Here is a 20,630-nt window from a genome sequence, read left to right on the forward strand (position 1 = left end):
TCTATTTGCCATGCCATCCATTTCCAAACCTAAAAGCAGGCCTGTTTATATGGCTATCTACTCTAAATAAGTTCTGGTTGTCAATTGTTAACCAAGGCTGAAATGCTGTTCAAATATGTATATCAAGTCTGTCCAGTTTACAAGACTTTCCTTAGGATCTTCTTTGTTTGTAAGTTATAACAACGTTTGTGCTATAAGTGAAATTTCAAAACTGCACTTCAATACTCCAGGGAGTCACTAGCCTTCTATTAGAGGGAGCCCCTAAAACTTGATTGCTGAGTTATGAGGGCACACAGTGCTCCTGTTCAGTATGCCAAACTTAAGCTTTCAGCAGAGTAGCTAATTTAACCAGTACACTGACTGATCTGTGGACACAAACTTATTGCAGGCAACCAATATTTATTTCCTCAGTATGAAAAAGAAAACCAGAGAGTCAAAGAAATCATTAGTTTTCATCTGAACCTTTTAATACAAATATACAGCCTCCAGGGAACTGATGTGGTTTATACAGCAAAACTGCCAAAAAAAAAGTGTGTGTGGGGGGGCAGTAAGAACCATATTACACAGAGTCTGGGGGGGAGGGGGTGGGGAAGGGAAGCAGAGGACAAGTTGTAGGGTGAGGAGAAAGGTGAGGAAGACCTCTATGCTGTTTGAAGTAGCTCACAATTTGCGGCTTTCAGGTTTTGGCTTAATAATGAAGATTCTAGTTTCTTCTAAGGACTGAAAAGAAAGGTGACTTGACAGTTGCTAGATATGACTAAGCAGTAATAATGATCAGCACTTTGGACAAAATTCTCAAACCTGGGCAACTAAAATTGAGCTCCTAGTCAACATTAAATAATTATATTATGCTTAAATAAAAGTGGCCTAATTTTGAAAGGTGCTGAGCATCCACAGCTTTTAGTAACCACAGTTGGAGTGTTTTGAGTATTCAGCACTTCTGGAAATCAGGCCCTTAAACTGCAGGTTATAATATTTTTTTCAGCTAAGCTTAGAAGTAGGAAAGTAGAAAACTTCTTAACTGATTCCCTCTTATACTGAGTTCTTGTAATTTAAAGATTTGTGGAAAAATATATGAAATCACACAGGAAAAATAGATGCGTCTACCAGAAATTCTGATTTGAATCTCTTCTTCTAGCTGCAATGACCATCTCATATTTTTATCCAGAAAGTGGGAAATGTGTTACCAAGTTATGCAAATATACAAAAGCATGAAAAACACATGAAATAGATTATTTACATCTTAGTAAAAAAGACAGCAGCAAATTCTAATTGCACATAATAGCTTTTGTACATTATGAACTAATTGACTTATTGCTTAAATAGTTCAATTTTTGTTAAACCTCATTCCAATTAATTTGTGTATTTCATCAACCCACACAATAATTCATACCCACCACACAATGGAAATTAATTGTTCTACATGAACTCAGAGTGGATAACATTAAGTGTAAGCCTTACAGTACAAAAGGAATTTTGTTTTGGCATGTATTGAACTCTTTATGATCCCTGAATAGGAGAAGATGAATCTGCTGAGTTTTCTATTTTAGATGCATCTTTTCATCTTCATTGTGCCACATACCACTCTAAATATGGGATATAAGTCTTTGTAACTATCTGCTTTCTTTTTCCAGTGGCAGATGATTTAATTCTTTTAAAGAAACGTCTTAGCATTTAACAACTGTAGTATTTGTCTTTTTTTTCTGGAATAAGCTCACTTGGACATGTACATCTGTGAAATGAAAATATTTCCTGTATCTCATGAAAGGTTTCAGTACTATCTTTAATTTTATGATATGTAATATTTCAGATTTCTAACACAGTCTCAGGGGTTATTTTTTATTCTTTTAGTTGTCAATGTTCTTTTCACTGGGAATAAAGTCTACATATACATGCAGTCATTTTGTAGAAAAATATATGTTTTTTTATTAATTCAAAGGAATTCATATAGAAATTATACTGCTTTCCACCTCTGTTTTGATCAAGGTGAACTGAGTGAAAGTGAGCTTGGATTTTTTGTTTATGTTCAAGGACATTTACTATTTTGTGTGGAACTGAGAATCATCAACTAATACAAGCTTAAAAGCAACATGCATTTATTATATTCTTTGGTTAAGTATTATTTTTACACCAATTTTGCAAATGTAAAAGAACAGGGATAATAAATTTTGATATGAAAAGCTGAAAATGTTTTTTAAGCTAAGACTGATTTTACATTGTCTTCACTAGAATAAATTCTTATATTTAGGCCAGAAATATAAAAAGGCAGAAGCTTTTTTTAAAAAAAATAGTTTCTATAAGAGTCAAAATCTGCTAACAATATGGCCAAATCCAAAACTCTAAGAGTCTCTTTTCTAATTAGTGCTCTGGTATCCAAAGTCAGTGTCAGCTCATCATATCTAAACTGCTTGGTTCTGCGGCCCCTTCGTTGCGCAGAGCGTCTGCCATGTCTCTTCGAAAGACTGACATGTTCTGGGTGAATCTAGGCAAAAGAAAACCCAAAATGCTTAGTTAAACCAAACTGAGTACTTGTGAATTTATTTAAATATAAACAATACGAGAAAATAAAATGAATAAAATGAAAAATTAAAGCCAAACAATTTAAAAGTAGGAAAAATGCTCACCTTTATGTGCCATGTTAATTAGCCTTATAACAGTGAATTCCCAAAGCATTAAAAACACCATATCTGAACAACATACAAATTCAGTCTAGCATAAAAGAAAAATCTTATTTGGTAACAAGCCAACTCATTCAGCTAAGAAACAGGAATGTTTATTTCTACTCTATGATGCCTCTAAGAACAGGCCTCCAAAAAAAGCCCCGATGGATGGCCTTCTGCAACGTGTCCAGAAGGTCATCAAATTCAAGTCATTTTAGGCCTGTTATTCTTTCTAGGGAGTGATGGTGAAGTACAACCTGTCTCTCGTGAAGCGGGATACAATTATAGTTCTGGCACAGACCAAATTCTCTGCATTATCAGTATAGGTAGAACATTCTCTGTTACTGTATGTTGGCAAGTGTAAGAGAGTGGGAGAACACAACTGGAATCTCACATATTATACATTTTTTAAAATAAAAAAATGAGGCAGCTCCTTTTGGTCCTGATTTGTTTAAATAAATCATGGGAGATGGGGTGAATATAGAGAATACAATTTTTAGGGGTCCAAAAATGTGTTAAGGATAGCCCATAACATTTCAGCACTATCACACCTGAATCTGGATCCTAGCTGAGTCCTGTCCCAATGATAACCCAAACATGATCCAGATTTCACCTATTCCTTAGTCCATCCTTAGCTAAAACGTAACATTTCCCTGCCTTTTATCATGTCAGACATCAATTTGCAGTAACAAAAATGTACTTTACTTCTCATTTAAAATTGTAGGCATATTTCTGCCTATGATTAGCAGCTTCTTCCTTTTTATTTTAATGCTGCACCTGCAGCTGTTGCAGCCATTATGCTCTTTTGCTTTTAGTTGGTCAGGTTTTACAGGCTCAGTAAAGACAAGTCAAGACAACACATGTGAAAGAACAACACTTGTGAATTATAGCTAATGGCTCATTTCTGCAGAGGGCTCTGTGTGGACTGGTGTAAGAGATCCAAAGCAGGATTGCAGGCTGGTGTAGGAGATCCAAAGATGCCACTGAGATCCAAAGCAGGTCTAAGGATTTCCCTCATGAGGTCCCTCTGAAGGATGGGGCTGGTATGTCTTCCTGTTCAGGCTCTGTAGCTCATTGTAGGCTGCATACATCAGCTGTGTGATAGGCTGGTGTTGGTATGGGTGATCACACAGTGTGGGAATACAGGATGCAATTAAGCTGTTTGTGTGTGTAATTTTCTTTTTTACTTTTGTGTTATTTCATTGCTAATGAGAATTGATTTCTGCTCAGTTTAGACATTTAGAATTAAACACAAATCTATCAAAAAAGACTTTCCCAGGGAGTTACAAAGCACTTAAAAGAGCCCAAAATAAACCTCAGCTCTTTTAATCTTTTAAAATATTAAAAATAAACATAAAAATATGCAGGTATGAGAGGTTACTTCTTGATAATGTGGTTGCTTAAAAACCTTTCCAAGCTAGCTGGATGCTGCTGCTGTGAAAAAGAGTTTTTTTATTTGATGTGCTATTTTCTGGGAACTCTTCTAAATAATACTTGCTTGCACAGCTCTAGACAGCTATATACTTAGCTCTAATTCTAGCACCTCTAGGGGGGTGTCCCCAAACGACTCCTCAACATTCCTAATGTTAGAATATTACACAGATTATAGATACAAAAGGCTTTTAGAAATGTGTATGTCCAAATTTAGTGTTTGTGGCTGGGTGACTGTGGGCCCTTGGACTGAAGTCTTTTTTCTGATCTCAGAATAGAGACAGCACAGGTAATAGCATCCCAATATACTCCATACTGCCCAGACAATGCATCCAACAGCTTGCCTGGAAATGAAAGGTGAGTTTAGCTTCTTTGTCTGTTCAGCTCCTGCAGGTCTCTCTGGTGAGATAATGTTGCGATTTAAAAAAAAATGTGAACATTATGAGCTACAATGCAGACCTGAAACACACTTTACTTAGGATATATAGCTGGATTCTCCATCTCTTGGTATCTTCAGATCACTGGATGCCTTTCTAGAAAGTTGTTTGGGTCAAACAAGTTCCTGGGCTCAATGCAGAGGTAGCGGGGTGAAATTCCATGACTTGTGATATCCAGGAGGTCAGACTGGATGATGCAATAGCCCCTCTTTTGGTTCTAAAGTCTAAGAATCTATGAGTAAGGCAGCAGTAAATGACTATAATACCAGAATATATTTTTTCTTAGAAAAGAACATTTCCTTAAGGGTATTCCCCTGAAGTAACAGCTAGATATGAAGTTAAGGATGTATCTATTCAGTTACAAATGGTCTGCAAATCAACTTAGTTTTTTTAAAAACACAGAAGGATTATTCAGTTGCATCAATCCCCACAGAGCTTGCAGGTGTGTCAGGATGGGTCTGTGCAACTTTCTCCCACCACCTGTGGCTTCTCATCTTGATTCTCAGAGTAGCCATCTCTTGTTCTCCCATGTGACTCTCTGATTCCTATCTCTCTCCATCATACAGGGGAAGTTGCATGTGATGCATACTGTGTGGACTTTTCTAGGGTAATGGATGTGGTCTGTATATTACAATGTGTGGTCTCTTCAGTCTTTATAATGCCCCTCAACCTCCCCTACAACACATTTCCATCACACCCACAGTGAGACATGTGGAGTTCGTAAGCTTAGTGCTAGGGGTAAAGGAAAATGATCAATTCTGCAGATACCAGAATGCATACAAAAATGTATTTTAAGAAAGATCAAATTCCACCAGTAACCCTCCTTTTCCTAACACCAGTACTTGTCAACTACAAGAAATCAGAAACACGTTTGGACTTTCTAGATCAAACTGTCCTGGAAGTTTGAAAAGACAAAATTACTCAAAATACCGGAGAAATAAAAACTGCTGATTATTTTAGGCTTTGTTTCTTTCAAATGCCTTTTCAACTTTGTCTAATACTTCCCAGGAACTTCTACACCCTGCTGGCATAGGATTATTCTTGTGACATGGTAACGGTTTGTTTGGTGGAGTAAAGGTTTTTTGGGGAAATGTGAATACATCTGTCAACAAAAGGCAAATGTGAACTGAGCCCAGCTGGCTTCTCCTTTTCTATTTTAAATTACACTGATTCTTTTATAGTGAAGGAGGAAATGCATACATTGTCAAATGTGATTTCTTAAAAAAAAAAATCAGCTTAGCAACATCAATATAGATATTCAAGAGCTCCCATCTTATAGTCTCTCTTTTTTGTAGTTCCTCCATTAGCTGGCACTGGGATCAAAGTGGCACTTGGCTGTCTCAATAATTCTGCAGTATGCAAGAACATGACATTGGTTTTGGTTAAGAGGATGATGGGTTGTAAGGAGAAAGAGAACTGCTCTCCTAGAAAATGGGGTATTTTTTTTCTGCAGAGGACTGGATATAGCTGACAGGAGGAAGGAACACATATTCCTTGACAAGCACTACCTTTAGGACTAACCTAAGGAAATCTGTGAGACCAAGTAACTGGATAATTATGAACTGTGCTACCTTCAATTATTAAGTTTAAAGGACAATTATTTGGTAGACTACTACCTTAGTTCAGGTTAGCCTCAAACACCCACAACGTTGTTATTTTCCAGGCTTGGGTTTTATTTAGCTTTCTCATTCAAGGCAATTATGGTATTGCAAGCTTACCTGTCTCTGTTCTTTACCAAAAGGTTTTGTTCGACTCCTTCCATTAGGTTCCTAAAGCACTGGTTAAGGACTTCTTGCTTGCTGTCAGGCTGGCTGGTTATCAAGCTTGCCCTTAATTCACTGAAGTACTGTGATTAGAAGGCAGAAAATACTTGAGAACAAATGTTTTAAATAAAAAATGGAAGCTACTCACCTACACATGGAGCTGTTTGAGGGACCATTTTTCATTCCCACTCAGTGAGAAGCTTGTGATGGTGCAACCTGGACTGCTAAAGGCTTTTAGCAGCACGACCCACTGAAATGCTCTTGTGCCCCACTCCTTCCAGCTTGGACTATTTAGAGGGCCAGGCTATAAATGGGGATTCTGGGACATTGACTGCCTCAGTTCCTTCCACCCACTGTCTTCTCTATTTGCGATTAAAAAGAGGACCCCCAAGCAAAGGGGAAGTGGGCAGGGAGTGTAAATGTGCAGAATCCACTTCAAAGAAGTCCAGTTACATGGAAGTAACCTTCATTTCTTTGTCCAGTGGCCTCACTGCATATCCCCAAGCAGTACTCCTCCTTCTGGCAAGTAGGAAAAAAAAGGGCCTTATTAAATAGGGATTGCAATGATGCTTTACAAACTGGATATCTGATCTAGAGGCTAGATGTAAGGGATGCTAGTCAGCGGAAGTATGCATTAGGTTTCAGGTGGCAGCTCCACAAGTTTCAGATATGAAAATATATCTAAGGACCAACCATGGAGATAGCCTCCCTTTCACATTCTAAGCTTTTCCAGAAGAAAAGCAGATCTGTGTTTGTTTCTTCTCTTCAACATGAAATGTAACCAAGTTGTGAAGCCTACCTTCTTGTGAGTGACAGAGACGCTGAGAAGAAACTAGCAAGTTTATGCACTGGTTAAGATGAAATTCTGTTACCGCTTTTCTCCTGTCCACACAAACACATTCTCTCAAACTATAAAAACACAGGATTGGAAGGGACCTCTTGGATCACTGAGTCTGGTTCTCTGCTTATGCAGGCAAACCCATCGTAACATCCCTTAGCAAGTTCCATCTAAAAACATTAAGTTTTCTGGCCCCGAGTCCTCAAATTGCAAGGCTGTTCGGAACACAGCCTGTTCCAGAAATTCACTGCTTTGATGATTAGAAACTTTGTTCCTTATTTTGTGTCTCATTTACCCACTGCCATTTTACACCCACTTATTTTTGTGCCAACACTGTCAGTTCTTCTTTGTACCTGGTGTTTACCTTGATATAGTTTATAGACAGCAATCACATTCCTTCTCAGCCTTCAGACTAAATTATCCCTTTCTAGTAAGATAGGTCCCCCATTTCCCTTGACCATCTTAATAGTTTTTTTATGAACCTATTATAGTGCTGAATTAATCTTTCTTGAACACAGGCGATTCTAGAATTGCACACAACTTTTCAGAAGAATTTTTATCAAGTACCTTATACAACGGCATTGCTACTTTACTATCTGTTGACACACATCACCTGATATATTCCAAGATCACAATTGCCTTTTACATGGCTATATTACAAGTGTGGCCACTCCATATTAGTGGTTCATAGTTATGTGATTAATATACTCAAAGTTTTTCTCTTTCGCTGTCACTTGCGACTTTTTTTTACAGCAGAAATTAGTCCCTAAAGGGTCTGACTTTGTATTCTGCACTATTACATTTATTTTATTCCACTTCAAGTCACTGAATTCTTTCTGCATAATATTTTTAGCCTCCCTGTATTCGTGATGTCTCTCACCTTTTCGTCATCAGCAAATTTCATTACCATATGCCTTTTTTATGCCAAAGATATTAATGAAAACATTACATAAGAGATATTTCAGGATCAATGCTTAATAAACACCATTAGTAGTCCTAATAACTCCCTTTTCAGAACCACCCACTGTTATCTTCCCTTTAGTCAGTTCTTTACCTGCCTTACAATTCTTCTCCCAGTCCCCATCTTCTCTACTTTAATTAATAAATCCTTTGCAGGACCGTATCAGATATATTACTGATGTGCCAACAGGTCAGATCTACTGCACTTCCCTCGTCCATATAATCAATTATCTTCTCAAAGTAAGATAATGGGTTAAGGCTGGCACAATCTTAACTTTGGTAAACCCACACTGCTTTGGTGTATGCTTTTTAATTATTCTGTCCTTCAAAATGTATTCCACTGTCTTACATGCCATTGTGGTCACACTAATGAATCTATAGTTGTATGGATCACCCCGCCCCCCCTTATATACAGGTACTACATTTGCAATTATCTAGTCATATGGTAGGAACTGTAATGTGCTATATTTTGTTAAAAATCTTTGCTAGCAGTCTTGCAGTTTCATGTCCCAGTTATCATAGAATCACAGAATCATAGAAGTAGGGTCCAGAAGGGACCTTGTAGATCTTCAGGTCCGACCCCCTGCCTGGGCAGGAGGAAAACTGGGCTCAAGTGACCCCAGCCAGGTAGGCATCAAGCCGCTTCTTAAAGACCCCCAGGGTAGCAGCCACACTTCCCTTGGAAGTTGGTTCCAGATCCTAGCCGCCCTAACTGTGAAGTAGTTCTTACGGATGTCTAATCTAAACCTACTCTCCAACAACTTGTGGCCGTTATTCCTTGTTATCCCGGGGGGTGCTAGGGGAAACAAGGTCTCCCCCAAACCCTTCTGGTCCCCCCTAGTGAGTTTATAGACGGTCACCAGGTCCCCCCTCAGTCTTCTCTTGTGAAGGCTGAACAGGTTCAGGTCCCATAGCCTCTCATTGTAGGGTCTGCCCTGCTGTCCCCGGATCATGCGGGTGGCCCTCCTCTGGACCCTCTCAATGTTGTCCACATCCCTCTTCAAGTGGGGTGCCCAGAACTGGACACAATACTCCAGCTGTGGCCGGACCAGTGTCGCGTAGAGGGGGAGGATCACCTCCTTGGACCTACTTGAGATGCACCTGTGGATGCACGATAAGGTCTGGTTACCCTTGCTGACCGTGACCTCGCATTGTCGGCCCATGTTCATCTTGGAGTCAATGATGACTTCAAGATCCCTTTCTGCCTCCGTGCTCTCAAGAAGGGAGTTTCCCATCTTATAAGTGTGCTGCTGGTTACTACTGCCCAAGTGCAGCACCCTGCATTTGTCAGTATTGAAACGTATCCTGTTTTTGTTAGCCCACCCCTGCAACCTATCCAGGTCTTTCTGCAGTCTCTCCCCCTCCCTGCTAACGTGCCCACCTCTCCCCATATTTTGGTATCATCAGCAAATTTGAACAGGTTGCTTTTCATCCCATCGTCCAAATCACTGATAAAGAAATTGAACAGTGCGGGCCCTGGGGGACTCTGCTGCCCACTTCCCCCCAGGTCAAATATGACCCATCCACCACCACCCTCTGAGTACGACCCTTCAGCCAATTCATGAGGCAGAGATTGTCTCAGGCCATGTTTTTAGGCTCAGTTGTATCTGATCTTCCTATGTTCAGAGTAATTAGCACCTATGTTCAAATCCAGCTAAAGAAACTGACAAAATTTGTGCTGGGACTTTGATAGGCTTTCTAATCTTCTTGGGATTGGAGTTGAGGCTGGTCTCACATCACTTACTGATGAATCCCTGTGTTTCAGAACCCAAGGTTTAACTAGTGTTTTCTGTACTAACATAGCCTCAAAGGACATTTTTGCATGTGTTTCTGACATGGTGGTGGGTGCTTTCAATTAGCAAGCTGTGCTAATGAAAAACATCCATGTGTCATGTGCATCAGCGGCGCAACACGCCTCTGTGCTGAGAAAATGTTGGTGGTGCACTTTGAACTGAAGCACATTGAACATGTTTTAGTTCATTGTGCACTGCCGCCATTTTCTCAGCGCGGAGGTGCACTGTGCCGCTGATATGCGTGACGTGCGAGGCTGCCAGACTGCATCAATTTACGTGCTCCAGAAGACGCGATTAATCAAGTCTGCCCTGATGTGCTGGATTTCCAGCGTGTCGGAGCAGGCTCCCTGCATGTGTTTAAGTACCCAAAGAGATTCTAATGCTCTTTCTGTCCCCAGCGTGATGGTGCTAAATACAGGACAATGAAAAGGTGAATGACCTTTCTCTCAGTAGGCCAAAATGCACATGGGGATGCAAAGTAGGAAAAATGCAGCACAAAAGTGTACATGAACCTGCAATTCTTCATCTTTTATTCCAAATTTCAGAACTAAGATCTGCACCATGGCACTAATATCTTTAGTAAAAATAAAAACAGGAAATACCCTAAGAAAAATAGAGCTAAGTAAAACCTAACTAAACTTTGAACATAACTCTGTGAATGGTCCAGTATAATCAATCTGGGGCCAAGCACCCGGTTGTATGGAAACCACTGATGTGAGTTGGCACACTATACTTCCCTTTTATATCCCAATTTTTTCCATATTGGGAACATCTACATGAGACTTTAACTGCGGACCTGACTAATTAGCTCTGCAGTAAACATCTCAGCACCTATACATGGACCTCTATTAGGGAACACAAAACTAATGAACCCTAAAGCAGAGTAGTACTTGTATTTACAAATATTACCCTGCTGAGAATTTTTTTTGTGAGCAGCAACACACATGTAGACTCTGACCTGGCTGGCTGGGGCATAACGGTGCTTCAGTGTGGAGGGTGCCTATCACCTAGCCCTGCACCAAAGCTCCCTCGTGTCCCAGCCAGTCCCCCTGCTGCACATTACGCCTGGTTGGAGCAGCTCTAGGCTGGCAGGCTGACCCTTCTGCCAACTTATTCCATGTGTTGCACATGAATAAGCTCCGGAGCCAATTGCTCCAGAGTTAATTACTTCTGGGCATGCCGTTTGAATGGTGTGCCCAGGAGCAAACAACTCTGGAGCAATCAGCTCCAGAGTTTATTTATGTGCACTAACTGCATGTGAAGCCGTGCCCACTCAGAGACAAGAACAGCTCTAAGTGTTCTATAGACACTACTGTAGAAGGATCCACCCACTTAAGTCCTAACATTGGTGTATCCCAAGAATGTGGACATGCAGAAACACAAGATAAATCTGTTCTTTTAGACCTAGATTTTCAAAGAGGTCTAATAGATGCAGGGGCTTGTACAGATATTGAAAATATACAGAGATCCAAACTGAAATGACTTACCTGTCAAACAATCTTCAAATTAAACATATACAGTTTTCCCTCACGAACCACGGGGGCTAGGTTCCTGAAAGTTCCCATGGTTGGCAAAACCGTGGTTGGTAACACAAAAGGCTTATGGGAAAAATGGGGTTAGGGACTTGAATATGAATAATAAAGGAACATACAGTGTATAGAAATCAGTTTTATTTACCTTTAATACAGGGGTTGTCAACTGGGGGTACGCATACCCCTAGGGGTACTTAGACAGGTCATAGGGGTATGTGCTGGTGGGCGGGGACGGAGCATGCCTGGGGTGTGGTGGTGGGTTCTCCCCCAGTGCAGTGACCTCCTACCCAGGGGAGGGGGAAGGGAAGGGATGCACCAGGTGCTGCTGGCCTCACGTAGCACATCGCAGCACCTCCCTGCTCCCAACTGTCTGAATCATGGGATAGGGGTGTTTTGTGCCTGCCTTCAGCGGCGCATGATTGGACAGTCAGCAGCCTGCAGAGCCATGACCAGCCATAGGAAAGTGGCGTGGTATGCAGCGGCTGCCACATGCGAGCACCCCCCACAGCACTGTCACTACACACAGCCCTGGGACGGCACGGCTGGCGGGCTGATGAGTGGCCATGGAAAACTGTGGTTACTCAAAACTGCATAACATGGTAGCCAAAATGGTATAAAGAATATTAAGTGTGGAGACTCAAAACCGTGGTTGGCAAAACCGTGGTTGGTGAAGGAAACCTGTAAACATCAAAACTACGGCCTTCCTCAATCTTGTCACAAACCCAGAATATTTTGAGGTCTTTATGGAGTGTCATGCATGCTTTCCTGAATTAGGTTACCTGATTTAGGGTATTTGGTGTTTATAAACAGCTAAAGATAAGCTATGTCTAAGTTCGTTATTTGTATGTTTGCATGAGTTACAGTGTTTGATATGGATGTAGTTCTATACCTTTGTATGACAGCCAGTCAAAGAGGGTGAATGAGATTATAGAACGGACAGAGGCTATTCACATGTAGAGGAATGAAAGCCTAGATGACTGGGAGAAGTGAATACAAGAGTTTGTATTTACAAAGCTATGCATATTGGGTGCCAATGTGAGGTGCCGAGGTCTAACCCAAGCAGGAGAATTTCTTTTTAAGGGAAATAACCTTCTACCCAAAGAGTATTTGATTAGAACTGGAAGACTGGACTAGTAATGCTTATGTCTGAAAGAATGTAAATATTTCTCCAGTTAATAAGTGGGTTAAGTAAAGGTGCCTGACTGGTCAAAAGAATAACCTTAGGGGGCTGGAAGTTATATGCATAATATTTGATCTCCAATAATTCTATTGAAGAATGGAATTGACCAGATAAAGGCAAGTATCTCTGTCTGTATTTCAACACATGGTTACTGATTTCTTATGTCTTCCCTTGTTTTTTATAATAAATCTTTTTGTTATCTTTTACAGCTTACTTACTGTCAGTGGTAAATGTGATTTCAGAGCATTTGACCATACAGGCAGGCCTCTTCTAAGGTGGGATCTATCATTTCTGAGCACATGACTGGACAAGGGTGTGATTCTTTTAGCTGGAAAACCCCCCTCGACTAGGAATTGGCAAGACCTAGGTGAGGCAGATAAAGCCATAGGTCAGGAAGGTGGCCCTTGGAATATCTCAGTCTGTTTTCTGTGGTCAAGCAGCAGATGGCAGGGCTGAAGGGAACATCTTAGGGTGCAAGAATACCCTGAAAGTGTGTCTCAAAGGTGTAGCTGGCTGCATCTGGAATCAGGGTGCATCACACTGCTGTCCAAAAAACCCCAACCTGGGACACAGAAGATCTGCAACAGAGTTTAAGGTTGCCAAGTTGGAACTATGCCTGTCCATTGGAAGCACAGAAAGAATGTGTGTTTTAAAACCAGAGAGGTGCTTGTTTCAGCATCTTCAGTGAGCAACAATTAGAGAAATCTTGCACCAAGAGGGGACAGTTTGTTAAGCAACCATGTCCAAAATGTTTTACAGCCTTATAGTTTATAATGAATAGAAAGCCAGGGCAGCTGAACAGCATTGAAATCTGTCAATGAACAGCACATGCAGAAGTGAGGCCCCAAAGTGATAATGGCATAGATTACTCAGGTCAGGTCTATAATAAAAAAAAATCTTTCAAGATTTTCCAAGAGTTGGTTTTGTGACCAGTGGTCTCAAGGTTTCTTGAAGCTGGCTGTCATGAAAAGAAGCATTGTTAATATCCTCCAGCATATGGGATGGTAAGAAGTTTTTCCTAAAAACTGTCTTCATCAGTTTGAAAATTAATTGTACACCCCCTCCCCCCCCATTAAATGATGAACTTGGTCTATTGGTAACATTGTCTCTCAGGAGTTTCTCTGGACCCTAAAGAAATTGGAGAGGCTTTTTAGGCATCTTCTTCAATAGCCTCTTCTTTAAAGCCTGTATTTTGTTGGTTAAAAGCAGGTAAAAAGGAACTGCTGCTTCAGTGTCTTAGTGGTGACAGGATTTCTTGTAGGTTTGCCTGCCACCAAGAGCCAGAATGACAGTATGTATGCAACTCAGTGCATCCCTGGTGTAGTTACTGGAGTGAGGTAACAATGCAACAAGCCATTTTTGAATTGTTCCCCACTGCTCTGGGGAGGGCTGTTTCAGAGGCGAGACAAAATTACTGATTCACCATCTTTCCAGGGGAGGCTCCTAGTAGTGCTGCTGTGGAACCTAGAATGCATTTCCCACTCCGCAACAGCCATTCCTGTTGATGCAAGCACATGCCAACTGCAGTCATCTGCATCCATGGGACAAATGTGTTCCCTTATACTTGAACTGAATTATGTGACTGATTTAAGAGCGGAGAAGCCCCATCAAAAATGGAGCAAGTGCCCAAGCAGAGAAACCGCAGCATGAGCGACCCCCATGGTTGCTGGCCAGCAGTAACTGTAGCAACAGCGATCATGTCTTGAATTAAGGGAATCAATGTTCAATTAATAGTCTATCTTTGTGCTGGAATGAGTTAAGATAATTTCTGCAGCTACAGAACTACAGCTATATTTTCTAGAGCCCTCCACAACACAGCCTTGAGATACAGAGGGTGAAGGCAATCTAAGGGGGTCTTCACATCTTGTATATCCTCAGAGCAAAACCTTCCTGAAAAGTGACTGGACATAAGTCATTCCCTTCCTCTACCTTTCAAAAAGGAAGGTAACATAACTGAGTTGCTACTAAGTAAAGGTGCCCACAACAGACACCCTTTTGCAAGCAAAATCCATGGTCATTAGAAATAGTCTAATTTCAGCAGAAAGAATGGTTTGCTAGTTGCACATTTATTCCTTATGATTCACAACTGCAAGATTTTATCTTCAAGTGAAATATTTAATTTTTTCTTACTCTGAAGCAGCTAACATCAAAAACACATAATTAATATGTAGTCAGGCTAATACTTAAATGCTATAAATCAGAAGCATTATATAAACAAAAGTGTCATCTCGAACAAGATTGGGAATGCACAAAACTACTTATTTCCCACTTTTATAATGATGCAGTGACTCAGAGCAGATAGAAAATGATTAGTTTTCCTCCCAAAGTAGGAAATATTGCTTCCATCTGTAAAGTATAATATTGTGATGTCATAAACTTTTTCTAAACACTGAATTTGCCCTTATTCCCTCTCAATCATTTTAAAAGAACTGCTCTCTCTTATAGAGCTTGGATTTAAATCACAATAACACACCAAGAAGATGAATGACAGTGCTATTGGATATGGCTAAAATTGGATCCTTCAGCACAGGTGAATGATGAGACAGCGCTTCTCTTCTTGATATATTTTCTTCTTCTATTAGTTTCCTTCCATAGCTGGGATTTCAGTTTGAATTTTAATGTATGCGGCTGCCGCTAATCTTAGTGTCTTATTTTTTCCCAGCACCCTCTTATTGTATAGACAATTCATTCTCCAAAGCAGTAATACACTGCCACTTGTGACTGCCCAAGAGATAAAGCAATTCAGAATAAAGTTAGAACTAGCTGTGAAGTATGGAGAATACTACAGGTCAATATCTTCAGCAGTAATGCCTTGCCATATGGAGCAAACTGCCCATATTTAGACTGGCTCACATGAATTTGCTAAATTATTTCCTTTTCAGACAACTGCCTGTATCATTGGCTCTTAAACCTTTTTAGGCCACATGCCCCTTTTCAAATTTATTATGGTGATGAGCACTCTTATGGTTCTGGGCTATGAACACTAATCTCTCCAACAACCAAAGAAATATTGAAAAGCTATTCTTCAATATTTTTTCCTTCCATTTATATTTCCCTTTCCTTTCTTCTGCTTTCCCTGTCTTTCCTCTCATGTACCTTCTAGAAATTTATCACATAGCCCTGTTTGAAAAATACTGGTCCACAGTAATCTACACAGAGCACAGTGAAATTCATAGTTTCAGATCTTTCAGAAGGAACAAGCTGGAGAATGCATTCTAGTCTAGGTTATCAGCCTACAAGCAAATGATCTGAACCTTAAGAAATACATCTAATAGTTACGATTTATACAGTTCAGAGAAAGTCCCAAAACAGCAGTTGCTTTTGTGAATCTTTCCGGAAGAACTGAATTAGAACAACTGGAAGAACTGGTTTTCTCACTAGATTTCCTATCTATGGCCTTGCTTAAGTCAAGCGGGAATTGAATTTCTATGTCCAGTCTAAGGCTGGAAGGGCAGAGCTGCAAAAATTAAGAAAAAGGTGAATTGTATTTTTGTGATTCTTAAGTCGCATTTGAATTTTTGGCTGTAAATTTGAGTGGATTCTTCCATCAAGCAAACTAGGTCATTCACCTTTTGTGAAACAAGCTGTCATACACACATATAGCTATGGGCTAGATACCATCCTTCTCTTTCTGTGGAATAACTGCTAAGTAACTTCAATTTTGAGATTAGAATTGTGAGATTCTATGAGCAGTGGTCCCACTCATGTAGGACAAGAAGGGGTCATGGAAACCTGTGGGGACTAGGACCCATGGCTTCATATTTATCTTACTCAGTACAGACATTTGTAGATGCTTTAATGTTTTCAAGACAAAATGTTCCTTGCTATAATTTGTAAAGGAAGAAAAAAACCCTCTGGCTATCCATGAACAAACATAACTGTGTTCAATAAAGCACGTTAATTATTGAGCAAATATAGTAAATAGAGAGAGGAAATATAACAAACTATGACTACTGTTAGATTTGTAATCTCCTAAAACTGTACTGAAAGGGATGATGCCATATTATTTATTCCTCCAAATTCATGTTTTGTTACCAAGAGATAGCAACAGTCTGGCAAAGGGTTAATACAGGTGTTTAAAATGATCAGTGAACAGAAAGGTTTTAATTTTGTTTTTGCTGGAGTTAGAACTTCCCCTGCTTAATTAACAATCCAGACACTCTGGCAGCTGATACATAAAAAAGCAGAAATTGGGTGGACATCCAAATTGGTTTTACTACCCAGGCTGAAGGAAGTGAATGAATTAAATAAATAGCATGAACAGCGATAATTAAATTACATTAAAAATACATTCTAAATATCCAAATAAGATTTATATAATATTTATCTTGGTAGTGTTCCTTTTGAGCTTCTCATCAGCTTAATTTATTTCAACCATTTGAGCAGAAACAATATTGAGCACGTACAGAGTAGAGCTGGTAGCATTTCGGTAATACTCACCTTCTCATTGAGTAGTATAAGTCCTAGCAGTGGTCTTGACACAGACCATTGGTTTCTGCAGTCTTCAAAAATGATGGTGTTCATCAGAATTGACATCATCTGGAAGAAATAACATATTTCACATTACTTTGCATATTTCACTTTATTGTGTATCTAGCCTCTTCTTGAAAACCTCCAATGGAGGACCTTCCAAAACTTTCCTGGGCAGCTTGTTTCACTGATCTACCAGTAGAGAAGTTTCTTCTGAGATTTAATATAGATCTACTTTGGTGCAGTTTTAACCCACTACTTTGTGTCCTGCTCTCTGCAGCAAGGGAGAGCAGCTGCTCTCCTTCATGGCAGTTTTTCAAATATTAGAAAACTGCTATCACGTTTCACCTTTGTCTGCTTGTCTCCAAAGCTGTGTAGAGTGCAACGGACTACTTCAGCACATTCTATGTAGGGCTGTGTTTTTACTACTACCTCAGTACTACTTATCTACTACTACCTATTTTGAGGTACCACTGAAGGTTCTGGTTTTAACCTTGAATAGGTTACCTTTGTTACCTCAGAGGCCACTTCTTTTCTCAAATTAGCACAGAACTCATGATCAATGGAGGCATCTAAAATAGCTCTCTGTTTCTGTAAAGACAATCTGATTCAGCAAAAAGAGTCAGGGGATCTAGGTACTGATTGGTACTGGTTATTTTGACTTTGAACCTAGGAAAGCAGATTTCCTTAGCTACCTAACCTGTCTAGTGGAAGAACAGTATTTACTCACCTTTGTAAAGGACTTTGAGAGTCATGAATATAAACTGTTCAGCACTGTTACCTTGAACTAAGAAACGACATTTGCAGTGTGTGGACCTCAGCTCTGGGATTCACTTCCCTCTTGGTTTGTCAGAGCCAGTCATCAGTAATTTTGGAAGGGTTAATAGCACTGTCAGTTCTTTTCTGGTCTGGCTACAAATGCTGTTAATGCTGCAGGCTATTACTACAAGGGCATTTCAGAAACTAACAGCAATTTTGAATTAAAAGCATTCTCCGTCCAGTGATCATTTATTGGACCACATCACTTCTCTACATAGTTGCTGTACTTTGCAACAGTTATTCCAGCGAGTCACAAGTTTCTTGATACCACCTTCAAATAAGCTTTTTTGGTGCTGTTGCAGCTACTCCTGCACTGTTAGTTGCATCTCTGCATCACTGCAAATCTACCCATGGGGAGCAATCTTCAGTGGTCCAAACAAGTGACAATTTAGCACAAGATCAGTACTGTAGGGCGGATGGGATAAGATTTCAAATTCAGTAGGAGAGAGCTGGGAAGCTCTTACTATTGGGCACAGAGTTATAATAGGTATACACAGCATTAATAGAGATTGTACATGCACCCAGCACACTGGGTTGGCAGAACCTTCATAAACTGAAATAAATAGAAAATAAAATGCCTCATAGTGTCTTAGAAACACATTACAGCTCAAAATGCTATGGGGCACGACCCACATGAATCTAAAAGGTCTCTGTTTGGGATTAAATAGACTGAAAATTTGTAAAATGTCGCCAGCAAAGAACTTGACTCACATCTGTAAAAATATCTACCAGCCCTAAAACCAAACACATGAGGAGAATGTGGAAAATCATTAAATCATTTCTTCTAGGCCAATGAGTAGGTAGGAACAGAGTCCCCAGAGAGCTGACACACTGCAAACCAGCCTGTAATAACTGACCAAGTCTAAGTCAAACAACATGTTTCACTAAATGAAAAAGATGGATCCCTGCACTACAAATCACTTGGAACACAGATATCCAAAAATTATATGAAACTCTCAAGTTAGTATTGCATGATCTGATGCGGGAAAGCCAAGCTCTTCAATTCGCTTTAATTGATAGGATTTTATTCTATAATAGCTAATCACATATTTAGCATGCTCAAAAAGTGAAGTACATAAACACAGAGACAGTACTAAATGATAAAATAGTATACTTTGCCATGGAATTGACACATCCCTACAAAAAATCAACAACTTTTAATCGAGCATTTGGCTGTCCATGCATGCAGCAAACGACTTTTCAGTTAATGCAAACAACTAAAATCCACAGTGGAAGTAATAACAGAGACTTGCAGATTCAGAGTAGTTTAGAGCTGGAAGGGACCTTTTGAGATCATTGGGTCCAGCTCCCCTGCTCTATGCAGGAAGGACCCTGACCCTGAAACATGAATATGATCCTTTAAAACTCTACAGTACCTTTTATTTGGTAATCTTAGAGCAAGTCTCTTGAAAGTACATGGACATTTTTCATTGGTAGGGATGCAATTAGTCAAACAGGAGCTTGGCCTGGACACCAGGACTGACATATTTCTATTTCTCACAAAAAATGCCATGGGATATTTCATGGCTGTAAATAGGCAGGCTTTCAGTTTGAAGCCTAATTTGAAAGATGGCACCACCTAGAGCAAACTTTATGCTACTACTAGACCTGGGGTAATGGTTCAAGGGTGATTCTGAAGTGTGATTCTGCCACCTATTTCATCTCCAGCTCCCACTCCAAGAAGTTGTGGGAATTTCTTTCAGGTCTTCAGTCCTATGTTGGTACAGAATATGAAGTAGAAGGCAGAGTGCATATCTTTTGGTCAAAATCAGAAAAAAGATGCTCACACCTGAAAAAAGGAAAAAATGTAGTACAAATAATACTCAAACAAAGCAAGCTATGAAAGTTACTGGTCTTAAAAATAAAGAAAATCCTCCTTAAAAAGTAAGCAGAAATCCTAATATAGCAGAAGTCCTATGACCAACAAAGGGGACTCTTCAGTAAATGGCTTATCCCACCAAAAATGAAGTAAGGAAAGCTTCCCTTCCAGTTCTGAGCACTTCCTCTGACACCAACATTTAAGTATTGTTTTCACTTCTGACTGGCTGGGTTAGAGGAAAAATAAAACTTTTTAGAAGTTCTCACAAACAGAGGGAAATAGCTCAATAGTTAAAATGGTAAGTAGTTCTCATATAATAGTACAATATGTGTCACCATAGACTGACTAGTAAGTTTGAGATCATTAGCTCTTTTTTTCAGACAGCATATGCATCACTAATTGTGTGTGTGTGTGTGGGGGGGGGGAGGCTTTATTCTAAACTACTCAATCTTTCCTGAGGGCACTTAGATCCCTGAGGAACTGAAACACCGTGGGTATGTCTACATGAAATGCTGACTGCGCAGTTGCCTGATACTATTGCGCAGTAGCAAAAACTGTGATGCAACGCAACTGCACAGTAGTATTAGGCTATTGCACAGTAGCTTCAAAAGAAAGGTGTTCGCCAGTGCTACTGTGCATTAACTTGTGTTACTGTGTGTAGTAACTGTGCATTACTTTTTTTTGTGTTACTGTGTGTAGTAACTGTGTGTAGTAACTGTGCATTACTTTTTTTTGTGTTACTGTGTGTAGTAACTGTGCATTAACTTGTGTTACTGTGTGTAGTGTGTACTGTGTTATTGTGTCTAGACAAGTGCTAAATAAAGGCGCAATAACCACGGTGTAGTAGCGTCTTGTGTAGACATCCATAGATTCATAGATGCTAGGGTCGGAAGGGACCTCAATAGATCATCAAGTCCAAACCCCCGCA

At 39.9% G+C, this 20,630-nt stretch overlaps 1 protein-coding gene across 3 annotated transcripts in view; it reads right to left on the minus strand.

Annotated features, from left to right (window-relative positions):
* Positions 1–457: 457 nt before the first annotated feature.
* The window catches only part of RANBP17 (RAN binding protein 17), a 284,936-nt gene continuing 264,763 nt past the window's right edge, over positions 458–20,630 (minus strand). For all 3 annotated transcript variants that reach the window (XM_025206123.1, XM_025206128.1, XM_014520979.2), the window contains 3 exons: positions 17,035–17,133; positions 6,247–6,374; positions 458–2,482 (listed from right to left, as the gene is read on the minus strand). In XM_025206123.1, the coding sequence (XP_025061908.1) occupies positions 2,386–2,482; positions 6,247–6,374; positions 17,035–17,133 (324 nt within the window). In that variant the 3' untranslated portion in view covers positions 458–2,385. The remainder of the gene's footprint in view (positions 2,483–6,246; positions 6,375–17,034; positions 17,134–20,630) is intronic.

Source organism: Alligator sinensis, unplaced genomic scaffold, assembly GCF_000455745.1.
Source record: "Alligator sinensis unplaced genomic scaffold, ASM45574v1 scaffold156_1, whole genome shotgun sequence".
In the NCBI taxonomy this organism is placed as follows: domain Eukaryota; kingdom Metazoa; phylum Chordata; order Crocodylia; family Alligatoridae; genus Alligator; species Alligator sinensis.